Source organism: Ictalurus punctatus, chromosome 5 (genome assembly GCF_001660625.3).
Source record: "Ictalurus punctatus breed USDA103 chromosome 5, Coco_2.0, whole genome shotgun sequence".
NCBI lineage: Eukaryota > Metazoa > Chordata > Actinopteri > Siluriformes > Ictaluridae > Ictalurus > Ictalurus punctatus.
In genome coordinates this window covers 3,584,064-3,598,114 of record NC_030420.2, presented here as the reverse complement: position 1 = coordinate 3,598,114, position 14,051 = coordinate 3,584,064, and the positions used below count along the sequence as shown (strand labels likewise).

The 14,051-nt window shown below is 40.4% G+C and overlaps 2 protein-coding genes and 1 non-coding gene across 6 annotated transcripts; 2 read left to right on the top strand and 1 right to left on the bottom strand.

The window, feature by feature from the left end:
• Positions 1-150: 150 nt before the first annotated feature.
• mak16 (MAK16 homolog (S. cerevisiae)) lies at positions 151-6,775 on the top strand. 4 transcript variants are annotated; one of them, XM_053680089.1, is made up of 12 exons: positions 151-348; positions 1,471-1,568; positions 3,016-3,249; positions 3,435-3,484; positions 4,189-4,377; positions 4,455-4,519; positions 4,710-4,861; positions 4,972-5,026; positions 5,760-5,834; positions 5,926-6,043; positions 6,171-6,238; positions 6,348-6,775. In XM_053680089.1, exons 5-12 carry the CDS (start codon positions 4,215-4,217, stop codon positions 6,573-6,575), a joined length of 924 nt encoding a protein of 307 aa, XP_053536064.1. In that variant the 5' UTR covers positions 151-348; positions 1,471-1,568; positions 3,016-3,249; positions 3,435-3,484; positions 4,189-4,214; the 3' UTR covers positions 6,576-6,775. The 4 variants fall into 4 exon arrangements, with proteins under 4 accessions (XP_053536064.1, XP_017324171.1, XP_053536062.1 ...); XM_017468682.3 differs by having other exon boundaries at positions 158-348; positions 4,189-4,298; positions 5,926-6,042; positions 6,173-6,238; XM_053680087.1 differs by lacking the exon at positions 151-348 and adding an exon at positions 472-614 and having other exon boundaries at positions 4,189-4,298.
• LOC124628222 (small nucleolar RNA U13) lies at positions 478-573 on the top strand. Its single transcript, XR_006982605.1, has one exon. It is a non-coding gene; the product is annotated as a small nucleolar RNA U13 (small nucleolar RNA).
• A 1,074-nt stretch (positions 6,776-7,849) lies between the features above and the next one.
• On the bottom strand, positions 7,850-11,698 carry tti2 (TELO2 interacting protein 2). Its single transcript, XM_017468678.3, has 7 exons — positions 10,958-11,698; positions 10,381-10,567; positions 10,193-10,285; positions 9,794-9,978; positions 9,513-9,656; positions 8,533-8,689; positions 7,850-8,144 (listed from the first exon to the last, which is right to left on the bottom strand). Exons 1-7 carry the CDS (start codon positions 11,581-11,583, stop codon positions 8,055-8,057), a joined length of 1,482 nt encoding a protein of 493 aa, XP_017324167.1. The 5' UTR covers positions 11,584-11,698; the 3' UTR covers positions 7,850-8,054.
• Positions 11,699-14,051: the final 2,353 nt, after the last annotated feature.

The window sequence follows — 14,051 nt, the reverse complement described above, 5'->3', positions numbered from 1 at the left end:
GCAGTATGTGAAATGAGTGCAGTTCTCCTCCTCATCACCAAGTGGCGCTGATGCTTGGGAACTGGGTTGGAGCTCACCTCGCATGTCTGAATTGTGTACTGATTTCCCAGAATGCACCTTAATGAAAACACCAAAACTCCCAATAAGTTTACGCATTTTCTCGCGGTATGTTGTGTAGTATAAGAGGCAGGCTTGTGTCGGATTGGGACATACGGATAGGAATTGGACCGTGTGTTTGAACCGCCTTGCTGACTTCCCAGAATGCACCATTGACGAAAATAAACTTTATGCAGGAATAAATAATTGTGGATTTAGGATTCAATACTTTACATCTGGAATGGGATTTAGGTGAGAAGTATAACATTTTCTTTTTAATCATGAAGGAAAGAAACGAGGAGAAAAGTGAAAAGTAAATACACCATCATCTAGATTCGCGTTGTGTGAGATCAGGTTTGCTTTCGCACCCGGAAGTTGTTGATCCTTCTGGTTCAGAATAATGATGATGGGTTTATTCACATTTATTGTGAAATGCGCAACCTTATTTGTTACGACTGGCGCATAAACCGTCTGAATTTTGATCGTTTTGACATGTTAGAAGAAATAAAGCTGTTGAGGTTTGTGTTTTAACCTGCTAATTGTCTATGTGTTGCATATTGAGTTGTTAGGTTATAATATATTTTCACATAAACATCTTCTTAGATCTTGACGTACCAAGGCAAGCTTTTTAAATAAAGAATTTTGTATGTTAAGGGGGTTAATGCGTAAAAGGGATCAAATAGATCCCTTTGTTTTTGGAAGATGTAATCTGTAACATGTAATTCTTTTATTATTACATGTCTTCCTCAAAAAAAAAAAATCTTGTTTCAGAGCATCACCAATGTAATTTCCATGTTTCCTGGTTTTAGATTCTCGGAAAAAAAAAAAAAAGAAAGACATTTTTGTATCCTCACCCCAAGTATTACCAAGTGTACCCCATGCATTTCCTATTGAATTTCCTAGGAGTGACGCCCACCACAAGGTTACTGGGTGGTTGCTAAGGTATTTCAGGTAGTTATCACAAATCATTCCAAGTTTTTCAAACATTTCAAAAGATATTACCGGTTCAGAGACCTAATACTAGTTCTAACAATTCTAATGAGCTAATACTATTTAGTATATGGAAAGATACATACATATAGAACGTACATATAGAGTCCTAAGGTTAGCTGATTAAGCTGGTTAAGCAAACTCTGTAAATCTAATCTGTAAATCCAGTTTAACTAATGAATGCTAGCCTTTAGTGAATGAATCCTGACTTGACATTGGTTGTTGTATGTGAACTCATGTAAACGAACATATAACGTGATTGTTTCCTTCAATTCCGTGTGAATGTATTGAGTTTGGGTTTTCAGGGAGAAAGACAGACGGTCTTTATAGTTCTTACAGTCAACAATCCTGACTTTTTTTGTTTGTTTGTTTGTCCACATTTAGAGACAGATTGTTGATCTTGTGCCGATCCACCTCATCTCTGTATGATGCTTCATCGCTGTCAGCGAAAGAGGTGTACTACTGTGGTGTCGTCAGCAAAGGTACGCAAATTCAAATTCAATTTTATTGCTCACATGCACAACCATACTCAGTACGACGTGCAGTGAAATACTTTTTTCCACTGCCCGTGACATAAAAATAGAATTTACGTAAGCCAGGATTTATTTCTATACAGGTAGAAAAGGAAAGTATATATTTTTAAATTGATATAAAGGAGACAAAGAAACAGTACGACTGTATTTTGAATAAGGTGCAGATGTGTGCAGTTGTTTGTGCAAAACTTCCTGTTTGACATCATTACATTTACATTACATTTATTCACTTAGCAGACGCTTTTATCCAAAGCGACTTACAAATGAGAAAGATACAAGCAAAGCGATATCAAGTAAGAACAATACAAGAAGTGCTACCATACGAGATCTATTAATTGAATTCCAGAAGAAGCAAAGTGCAGAGTAGAGGTGTAAGTGCATTTTTTTTTTTTATTATTATGAGTTTGTTAGGTGTTCATAGAAGAGGTGGGTCTTTAGTTGTTTTTTGAAGATGGTGAGAGATTCTGCGGTCCGGATTGAGATTGGAAGTGCATTCCACCACTGAGGAACAGTTAGTGTGAAGGTTTTCTAAAGGGACCTTGCGCCACGCTGAGTTGGAACTGCTAAACGTCGGTCGGTCACTAATCGATCGCAGATTGCGAGAGGGAACGTAGGCCTTCAGGAGAGAGTTGAGGTAGGAGGGTGCTGTTCCTGACAAGGTCTTGTAGGTGAGCATCAAGGCCTTGAACTTGATGCGGGCAGCTACAGGAAGCCAGTGGAGGGAGATGAAGAGGGGTGTGACATGGGTTCTCTTGGACTGGTTGAAGATGAGGCGCTGAGGTCAGGCTGAGGTAGTAGGTGTTGTGGAAACAAGTCCAAGCTTCTAGTCCTATGTGTTGTCCTGGTTGAGGGCCCGAATGGAATCCTCCTCATTCTCTCTGTGTTGGCCTGCATAGACCAGAAGTGCTTCCCTGACTGCAACAGAGAGAAGAGTCCGTTGTTCGGATAGCTGAGGTCTTCCACTATCTTCTTTGCTTTTGTTCAGCACTGCTTGCTGACCTCAGTGTGGATGGTGCGCCCAGATGATCTGGAGAGATCCTGTATGGAAGATGGATGAATGGATGGACTTTTTATTATTATTATTATTATTATTATTATTATTATTATTATTATTATTTAAAGCTGATTTCTTCTTTTTCACAGCTGAACTTCTGTTTATGTTAAATTAATTCTTTTGTTTACATTTGACTTCTTTTTATTTAAAAATGACTTCTGTTATTTACAGCTGACTTCTTTTTTTTATTTAAAAAGGATTTCTTTTATTTACATTTGAGCTCTTTCATCTAAAAAAATGACTTATTTTATTTACATTTGACTTCTTTTTATGTAAATATGACATTTACATTTGACTTATTTTTATGTAAATATGACTTATTTACATTTGACTTTTGTTTAGGACATCTCGGACGTATCCGGAAGTATCGCGAGAGTTCAGAAGAACTTGGCCACGTGCGACAACATGGCGGCGTCCTAGAACTCGCGTGCGGTGTTTTATTTTTACGCTTCGAGAAATCGCTGTCTGAGTAAGGTTTGGTCCATATTTAAGTCAAACCCGGGCTGTGAGGAATTAAATAATATCTCTCGGTGTCGTCTGGAGTAAACAGAAGGATCCACAATGCAACACGACGATGTAAGCTGTGTTTTCGCTTCACGAGCTCTATCATTAACCCTGGCTAACTAGCTTCATGTTTAACTACACTGTCATTGATACTGTACTGTAAGACCCTGTGTTTGTTTATTCACATGTTTAATCACAATTCATTATGCTCTGTATAGTTCAGAATAACAGACATGATCATATCCCTCTCTTTACAGGTAATATGGGACCTGATCGGAAATAAACTGTTTTGTTCTTATAAAGTCAAGTAAGTATCAGCACTGAGCACTCCTAATACAGGTATCTATAAATCTCATCGTATCAAATAAATCACTCCATGTTGTTCTGTTCGAGGAAAATAATCAGTAACCAGTGGCCAATGAGTGGTGTGATGGAGCAGATGAAGTTACTCTTACCAGTGTTTTAATTCAATTACACAACAGCAATTTATCAACAATTTCATCTGTTATATTGATTATAGAATGACGCGTACTTTTTATCTATTTGTAGTTACGGTTATTGACACGGAACGTCCACAAAGCAACTTGCTCCTTCCCCCGGCCTCTCCTCATTTCTCACTCAAACTGAATAAGTGGAAGAAGGGAGAGGGGGGAAAAAAACCCAACAACAACGCACTGTTACAAAGCGCTGACACTGGAGACTCCTTCTGTAAATGTTAAAGACGTCTCTACAGAGACCTTCACCGTATCAGGAGTTAGATTTGGGTTCGTTTGGTTATTTTATTCGTATACGAGGCGCCGTCACTGTACCTTCACAAGTCCGTCTGAACGAGCTGCTCTTATAAAAACGACAACGTATTAAAACGCGCCGCTGTTTAGAGAAAACGAATCGCCGTGTGACCGGCGCCGTGGTGTAGCGAGGTTTAAATCCGACCGATCGTTTTGATCGCTAGCGGGGTAGGCTGTTTAAGGGGTTGAAGCTTAACGTAATACGTCTGTCTTTCCTCCTTAGAACAAAAACGAAGAATTTCTGCCGGAATGAGTACAACATCACGGGTCTCTGCACCCGCCAGGGGTGTCCTCTGTCCAACAGTCAGTACGCCACCGTCAGAGAGGAAAAAGGTACTGATGGATCGCACTCGGGCTCAGCTTTTTAATGAGATATATCCGTTGAAACGACCGTGTGTTAGCTGTCTGTCTGGTAAGACGTGTTGTGTTGTGTTGTGTTGTCGTGGAGGTGTTTGTGTTTGTAAGTCTGACCGCGGTTGTGTTTCTCAGGTCGGTGTTTCCTATACATGAAGGTGATCGAGAGAGCGGCTTTTCCAGCACGCATGTGGGAGAAGGTAGGCCGTGGTTTATAACGCAGTGACATTCTGATATTTCTGCCGTATGTGGTTGTGGTATGATGAAATCATTTCCGAGAGATCCAGACATCGTGGAAAATAAGGCACTGTTTTAGAGTCTGTATCCTATTTTCCTAAGTCGTGTTGTTTATGTTCACAAGTTATACCTGGGTTTTTTTTTCCTGTCCAGGTGAAGCTGAATCAGAACTACGAGAAGGCCCTGCAGGAGATCGACGAGAACCTCATCTACTGGCCGCGCTTCATACGGCACAAGTGCAAACAGCGGTTCACCAAAATCACGCAGTACCTCATCCGCATCCGCAAGCTCACGTTGAAGAGACAGTGAGTACACGCACCGTCTCTCTCTCTCTCTCTCTCTCTCTCTCTCGGTTTGTGTATACTTACTAGACATCGTCTTATGTTTTTAATAACACGATGGTTTTTGTTCACAGGAGGAAACTTGTTCCACTTAGCAGGAAAGTAGAGAGGAGAGAAAGAAGGAGAGAGGTGCGTATCCAGAAAGTGGTGTCAGTGTGTTTATATCATTACTGTCTCTTGTCAAATGTCTATTCCTTAAAGTCCCCATGAAATCAAAACTGAAGTTTTGTTTAGCTTTTTAGTATGAACATGTCAGCCATAAGGTGATCTATAAGCTCGTGTTGCTCCAAAACAATGACCGCATTCACACTGAGAAGATATAGAGAGTCAAAATCCCGCTCTCTCTCTCTACACCACTGATACGGATCAGCAGATTTGCTGACATCATTCTGCACTTAAGACGTTCTGCCCAATCAAACTCTCTCTAGAATCTGAAATGTCCCGCCCCGAACGTTAGAAAATTCCGTCGTACTAACTGTCTAGTACGACTTAGCCCGGGCTGTGAGGTACGCTAAACGCTATTGGCTATTTCAAGGGGGGGGCGGGGTCGTCACTCTATGTCCCGCTCTGACTTCCTGTTTCAGTGGAAATGAAACCCATCGAATAATGCTGCGCAGTTCAAGGCACTTCACGGGGACTTTAAATCCATGTCTTTACTTCTGCCTATTATGGAACGTGTGTAACACTTGGGGCGTGCTTCTACCGGGAAAATAATCAACGACGTCAAACGCTACCACACCAAAGTTGATTATTTTCCCGTTGCTGCTTTTCCACAACAGCTCCGTGGTATAAACATGAAGAATTGACATTGGCCTTTGTTTGTTTGTTTGTTTGTTTATTTATTGAAATCTTTTCATTAAAGGAAAAAGCCCTGGTCGCTGCTCAGGTGGAGAACGCCATCGAGAAAGAGCTGCTGGAGAGGTTAAAACAGGGCACGGTGAGCATCACTGCACAGCACGAGCTGTACATTTATTTATTTATTTATAAAAAATTTTGATATCGATTCTTTCTTTTGTTGTCAATTTCAGTACGGAGACATCTACAACTTCCCCATCCACGCCTTCGATAAAGCTATAGAGAAACAGGACGCAGAAAGTGAGACAGAAGAGGAGGAGGAGGAGGAAGAGGAAGAGGAGGAGGAGGAGGTGAGCACTAGTGATTAAAGTTACATGATGTTCATACTGCGATAAATCATCCCAAAATATACTTTTTTCTGAGATTGTCAGGTATTGCAATAATTGTGTTTGCTAATCGTGTGTGGGTGTATGTGTGTAGGGCGTAGGGAAGAGAGAATTTGTCGCAGCAGACGAGTTTGAAGAAAGTGACATTAGTGATTTTGAGGTGAGGATCTTTTAAATGTTTTATTATTGTTGTTGTATAGTTTATACATTAGGAGTAAATGTAGTTTAAAGATCGCTGGACACTAAACGAATCGCACTTTCACACACAGGATATGAACAACTTAAATGCCAGCGATGATGAAGAGGAGGAGGAAGGGGGCTCGAGTGAAGAGGAGGAGGAATCGGAAGAGGAAATGGAGGAAGACGTTGAGGAAGAGTCCAGAGTCAGGTCGAAAGGAAAGACTCCGCTCAAAGGACCAGCGAGGAAGAAACGCGCGTACGTGGAGATCGAATACGAGCAAGAGACGGAACCGGCAGCCAAGAGCAAGACCTCGTAGAGACTCCACACCCACACCCACACCCACACACACACACTATGGATAGTTCAATCTCTCCACACGAATAAGCAAAGCAGAGTGACTTTGTGTTTCCGTGTGTGGAGACGATTTAAAAGTGCAGCTGTTCAAATCAAAATCTGCATTTTGTGTGTGTCGTGTTTTTTGTTCCTTCTATTAAAACTTTTGTGCTTTTTAAACAAGTAGTTTTTCATGACTCTACTTTGACTATATTTATGTTTAAAAAAAAAAAAAAAAAAACCCACACATTTAACACACACACACACACACTTCTATTGCGTTAATTATTACATTTATATCATAAAATTAATTCAAGTAATAAAATTAATTGTTGCTGTATGGTAGAAAGTATCATATAGTCAAAAATAACATGATGTATGAGATTAAAATTCCAATGACTATATTTTCCAGACTATAAATTGCATTTTTTTTTGGGAGGGGGAGGGGGGGTTTGCCACGTAGTAAGCATGTAAAAGTTTTATCTTCTAGAAAGGAATTACAGATGTAAGAAGTACTTGGATCGATTTACTCACTCAAAATACACACAAAAATTCCATCCAGACATGTTTAAATTCTTTCTCCTGAAACATAACGTTTAGAAAATAAAGTGCGATTGCGAAATGTCTGAAATCACACCAGTTTTTCTGACTTTGAATGTGAAAAAAAAATGTAAATACACTGTTAGAGAAGCCTAGTGTCTTAATTTTGCTGTTTCAATTCATGAACGCACACGCCGCAGTTCCGTCATCGCACGATGTTGCCGTATGGCAACGATTAACATTTTACCATTTAACAGAACACTCGAAATATCTACACTTGTTTACGTGACAAAAGAAATTCATGTTAAATTCTCATATCGTGTTCCATTTTTATCCTTTAAGTAGTTTTGCTTAAATGTTGAAATATTAATCAACTTTTGAGAGCCCTCATATGATGAAGAAAAGGAAGTCCAGACAGCACGTCCAGGTCATGTGACATGGCTTTTTTTTTTGTTATTTTAAAGTTAAAGCCTCCTTTTTCCAGTTACATTGATAATCGTTTTGTATTATTGCCTATAAAAAAAACTGAGATAAGTTAATTGTTGCCATACAGCAACACCATGTAGTAAAGGGTCAAACCTTGGTTATAAAAAAAAATAATAATTTTTTTAAAGAAAACATGGTACTTTTTTGTACAAAAAGGAAAATGTGATGAGCATGATGTGTATTAGTTAGTGTAGAGAACACCAGTCTAAGGACAACACATTGAGAACCGAGTACATATCACAGAACATCCTTTATTTTTCCGGACCTTCCAAAAGCAGGAAATCGATTTTTTTTTAAAACGTCACCTTAGAAGTCCGTTTGCTTTATTCAGCCGTCCATACAAACATACGTGATGTATTTGATGATCTTATTCTTAACGCTGACAAAATAAAAAGTTTACAGTGTGACGAATGGCGTCCGTGCTGCTCGGTTCGGCTCAGCTCACACACTCTGCACGCGTAAAATCCTGTATGCACTTTAACACTCGCTCACACACACAGCTGCCGTCCACCTCCTTCAGCTCCACCTGCAAGTCCAAATGGTTTTCATCACTGTAGAGAGGTTTCTGTCGAACGTATGCATTTTTACAGATAAAGGAGAGAAAACTCTGCAGAATGTTCCCGTCACATAAGAATTTTAGATTCATGTATTTATAGATGGACTAACGGACTTAATCTACAGGGCATCAGGAAGCAATGAGAGTAAAACTACGTCGTTCATTTTGTACTTATTATTTATAACATGCTTTTTGTACATCAACAAGCAATTTATCTGCGAAATAGTTAGTTATTCACGACACCGTCACAATATTTTCACCCTCAGTAAATCTGTATCGATACAAACCCGCCTCGGAATCACACTCTCTAACAGGAGGCGGGACTACACAGCTCTCAGCCACGCCTCCCTGTACGTACCCTCAGTGCGCCGTGTGAGCAGTGGTCCAGCAGCAGCAGGCAGCGTGACGCTCTGTTGGACAGCTCCTCGGTGAGCTCAGGAGACAGAGGCTCTGCAGAGACGTCCACGAGGAACCTGAGCAAGCTCCTAGCTAGGACAGACAGCCTGCATGCCATCCTACACACCCACACAAACACACACATACACATTCAGGACAAGAAGAACGTTCCAAATTCTCCGCAGCGGTCACACCTGTATCTCAAAAGGGGGTGCCATAACATTTAATCTTTTTCTCTAACTCTACAATACACGATCGGGTTGAAAAACACGGCATCCGTCAGCCAATCCGCAGGCATTTTAACAGGGTTGAATGAAAAGTGCATCGTCACAACAACATGGCGGCCCTCGTTTTATACTCGACAACGCTGACTTTTACTTCGTATGCAGCTTCTGTGTTGTAAAAACGTTCAAGTTTTGATTTGCGACATAATTCCGTGAATTTCGGCCGTAGAACGTATTAAAACCATTATGACGGATACGTTTTTAATGACTAAACACGAACAACACAGCTGACCTGTATTACACGTCGTTCTTCATGACAAAAAAAATCACGCAGAAATAACTACTGTAGACCTTCTTTATGTGTTTCATATAAAGTCAGAAACTAACCGTACAGACACGACCTTGCATCCATGTTTTCCCCCCAAGACGAAGCCCTGGAATGCGCTTCGGTCCGAACTCAGGACAGTTCCAAGTAAAACGCATCGCGGAATTAGCGTTAGCGAATTGTCACTAAGTGGTTTTACAAATTAGCCTAGTTGTGAAGAAGTGCTTGGACCCCCGATGAAGGCCACTTGCAGATATTATATCATTTTCATTCTGTTTGTTGTTTGTTTACGCCATAAACAGACTGATACTGATCGACCGGTTTAGCCGATTAATTGGCACCGATAGTTGACAAATTTTGTTGTGGTAAATTTGCATATTAATTTGCATATACCTTGGCCAGGCAACCTGTATCGTCCTCTCTAGAACCTCCAATATGCTGAGTCTGGCTTTCTCTTCCGGACCATCCGAGACCTCCAGATATCCCACAATCACCCTCTCCAGCCTCTTCAAATGCCGTGCGATGCCTATACCCATCCTGTAAAATCAACCCCAGCGTAACACAAAGCGTACTTCAATTAAAGACACCAAAACCTAAAGTAAACGTGAGCGAAGATGCTCGTAAACAGCGTTGCATCCGGCTTAACGTTACACGGTGTGTGCCGTGGAACTCACTTCTCGACGAACAGCAGGAGATTGCTGGCGTAGATCCGGCGCAGTGCGAGCTTGTGCTCCATTTCCATGTGCGTTAAAATGAGGCGGAGGACGCTGTCGTAGCGGTTCGGCGTTCGGGGTAATCCTGCGTGGCCGAGAGGCTTCTCAAGGACTGAGAGTAAATCTATAAGACACGGCAGAACCACCTGCAACAATAACACCACCACCACACACACACACACACACACTGTAAGCTGTAATACTGAACGCAGCTTGTATTTATATGCATGCTATCGTTTCTGACTAGAGCGTTAAGAATAAAAGTCATATTTTGGTTCGAATAATGCTTAAACCTGTCACCATTAATTACGGGTTAACTGTAAAACGAGACGTCACGCGTGTCCCACGTATGTACAGTACCTGTATGAGCGGTGCGTCAGACGTGTACAGGTGATTGTAGAGGGCGTCGTAGAGCACCTGAGCTCGGTTAAACTGCCTCAAATCAGCAGCAGGCTGGACACAACGATAATCAAATACACCGATATTACTATTAGTCTCGAGATGATTTCTACGAGTACTAATTTTTGTAGTGAAAAGTCTTATCTGACCACATGAAGGACGACGTGATGAAGGCAGTGCACGCCGAGGACCTTGTTCTCCGTCCGGTAGTCGTCCGATATGAGCAGAGACGGAGGGAAGACCTTGTCCAAGTAGTCGGCTAAGCAGGGACGCCCGACCTGCACTAGCAGCCACGAGAAGACGTGTTTGACCGCTTCGTTTCGCTTCCAGGTTTCCCTAAAGACAGATAAACGATCACCTTCTGCATATTTGACCCCTTTCCGACAGCAACTATAGGATTTTGAGATCCATCTTTACACAGCGAGGATTAAGAATCAATGCATGTGTACACTTTGAACTGGTTCATGTGTGTAAATTAAGTTATTATTGTGTCTCATGGACTATAATGTAAACATCTGTTATGTGAAATAGATTATTCAGGGCAGGACTGAATAAACACCTAAATGCAATGTTGATAATCCTTTTTATTATTAGGTGGGGTTTTTTTTTTCTTTCCATTATTGACATTTTGCTGATTCTGCAAGGGGTGTGTAAACTTATGACCTCGACTGTAAATCTACAGCGTCCCGGTGAGTCTTGACTTTTACTTGAGGGACTCAAGCTCACTTTGTCATGTCAGGCTGGAGTGTGTCCAGGATGGATCCCAGGATCCCTGTGTCTGCGCCTCCATCACTTCCACACAGCAGCTCCTGCACTGAGCCGCTTCCACTGGCTGTGACGGTGCGCTTCAGCAGCTCCAGAGCACATTTCCTGGAGGATTTATCAGTCCACGGCTGCTTCTGCAGGTGTGTGATGGAGAAGACACACAGCAAAGGACTGAGTGCGTGAATTAAAGCCTTCGCCCCTGAGGCTCCAGACTTCACCGCCTCTCCGAGCCGAGCGCTCAGCGCCAGGAGAGTTCCCCCGACCGCCAGGGCTTTTCCTGGGATCTCTTCATAGCTGGCGGCCGGTAAAGTCCCGCTGTCCGTGTCACACAACGGCAAAGCGGCGTGTTTAGTGCAGGAGTTCACCAGGTCTGCATACGTGCTCCGTAACCGTGAGCTGAACTCGGGGAAGAGCCAGGACAGGGGACTGATCCTGAACACCTCAGCTGTGCGACTCAGGATGCTCGGCTTGTCTGAATTTCTCTCCTCGAAGCGTTCACGGATTTCCGAAAGGACAGAAATGACACTTCCATCCTTCTCAACTTCAGACTTAATATTCAAGTCACGTAGAAGGCGCTCTAAAGACATTCCTGTAACTAGTACATTTATTTATTTACATTTATCTCAGCTAAGACACGCTTAAACCAGCTTTTATTTTGATCTCGGTAGTTGTCGCAGGATAACGGCGTCATTTCCCCCCCCGCGGTCTCTACAAACCCCGCCTGCTAATACGTCTCATAAACCGTTCTCTGATTGGGTAGCTCTACTGGAGGGATGTTATATGGACCAATCTTAGCACAGTAGGCGGGGAAAACCTTTGATGACTACAAAATAAGTGAACAAAACGACTGCCATAATATAAATGAATTATTTTACGAGTTCTTTTTATTTATATTTTTATTTTGTTTGTTTGTTCGTTAGTTCCTGAATTCATTCGTCCATTCATACATGTATTTATTTATTTATTTGTTGGTGGGCTTGCTCATTTATTTACTCATTTACTCACTAATTGATTGCTGTTGATTACTTTATATTATTTAAGTTGTTGTATAGATCTTTGACATCCTTGTTTTGTTAGTCTTTAGATTGTTAGAATAAAAATAAATAAACAAGACAGAATGCATACACGATATAAAACTTAGTTATTATTATTATTATTATTATTATTATTATTATTATTATTATTATTATTATTACCTCTTTTCATTTAATGTTTATGTACAATACTGTTTTATATTGACATATTGGCAAAAGTTTCAGTGTTGCAGTTCGTTTTGCAATAAAAGATAAGCAGAATATTCTCCCTTTGTTATCATTTGTCAGCACAGAATGTAAGAAAACATGCATGTCATCATTCAAAACTGTGTTAACCCATCTCAAGCAACAAGCACACTTTTAATAGGCGGTTTCTGCTCTTGAATAAGTAACAGGGTTGACAGTAACATGCTATGGGGTTTTCGTAGCATGTAATTAACCATTAATTTATTGTTTTTTAAAAAAATTAATAATTTACTCTAAATCTAAGATTTGGGTAACAGGGTTGTATGTTTAAAGTGATATTGTCAGTCAATATCACAATATTAATAAAAATAGACCACCCCCCCCCCCCCCCCCCCCCCCCCCCCCAAAAAAAAAGGATTAAAGAACTTACGTTTCTTCTTCCCAGGATTATCAGGAAACCTTCTGTTGAACATGTGACCTATGGAATATTCCAGATATTTCATAGGGCTGAATGCGTTCGTTCAAGTATTCAGTGTTGAGTGAAACTAAAGTGTACATTTACCACATAAACTACTGTATGAATATGGACAACTCTTGGAAAAAGATGTTTCAAGAATGAGATGTTGAAATGTTTTCACACATTAATGCAAAAAAAAAAAAAACCAATAAGATTTTAAAGTTTTAATGATTATATGTGAAGATAAAGCGCAGTTATGGTGTTCTGGGACAGGCAGAAATACTGTTTTCTAATTGCGATAATATAGGTTTTTATTAAAGTTTCATCTGAAAAACGCACACAGGTTGTTTGAAAGGACACTTCACGTGTGTTTAATATGGATTTTAAAATGTAATATCAGTGAGACACAAATGGCACCCTGATCATGGAATCACCCAGTTTATTTTTGTAGATAAAATAAAATAGATAAAAGACTTATTTAAAAATGCTACCACAATTCATCAGACGTTTGCTGGTATTTGGATGCAGACTGCTATCAAAACCTCTAAAATCAAATACGTGAAATCATATATAGAATTAAAATGCGAAACTAATTGAAACGCTTTTGAAAACCTTTTTTTTTTTTTTTTTTTAAATGACCTTTTTATGAATAGCAGTATCAATCCTATAAGCCATTTTGAACCATCTGAGCTGTTGCTTAGCCACTGCGAAAACTGTTCTGTTCACCCTTACAGAGCTTTTATTTAATCAAGCAGGGTGGAAATGTAATCTTTTGTCACATCTGTCATTACCTTTGCCTTTCATGTCATATTACAGGATGGAACGTGATGCCTATCAGCTGGAAAGAGATGCGTCACCTTTGGGATTTACGACGTGAGCGTTTATTGACATTGGAACAAAGAGCTTTGATTGCGAGGATATTGGATTTTCACTGTCACGTTCCATACAATCTTGTCTACTTGATTATTTTGTTTGCACCGATGTAGGTAAATATATTTCTTGTATGAGACACGTAGCAGATTAATCACACCAAGTGGGTCCCTGGTTGAGCTGGTTGAGTGTTTGATCTATTTAAACACAGTGTACTATAGGCTATGTCCTGGATTAAGATCTGCTCTACTAGACCTACATATTTTGAATCATCGTCCATCCAGTAAGGTGAAATACAAGACAACAGTATAACAGCTCACATTATTCCACAGCCCTGTCGAATACTCGATTCTGATTGGACAGAACACCTTCTAATACGTTCGAATACTTTATCGTTTCTATAGTAACAACTCACACATGGACGGTCCAAGTTATTCAACAAAGAAAAAGGTATAATCCTGTATATGGTTTTTATATGTTTACTGACATTTAAGAGGAGACGTTTTTA

Excerpts from the sequence above, each read along its gene's own strand:
- mak16 (XM_053680087.1), top strand. Across the intron at positions 4,299-4,454 it reads CACCGTCAGAGAGGAAAAAG|GTCGGTGTTTCCTATACATG; the intron begins GTACTGATGGAT and ends TGTGTTTCTCAG. Across the intron at positions 5,027-5,759 it reads GGAGAGAAAGAAGGAGAGAG|GAAAAAGCCCTGGTCGCTGC; the intron begins GTGCGTATCCAG and ends TTTTCATTAAAG.
- tti2 (XM_017468678.3), bottom strand. The coding sequence starts at position 11,583 with ATGTCTTTAGAGCGCCTTCTACGTGACTTGAATATTAAGTCTGAAGTT. Across the intron at positions 10,286-10,380 it reads ATCACGTCGTCCTTCATGTG|CCTGCTGCTGATTTGAGGCA; the intron begins GTCAGATAAGAC and ends CGTTGTGTCCAG. Across the intron at positions 9,657-9,793 it reads CTCCTGCTGTTCGTCGAGAA|GATGGGTATAGGCATCGCAC; the intron begins GTGAGTTCCACG and ends TTGATTTTACAG.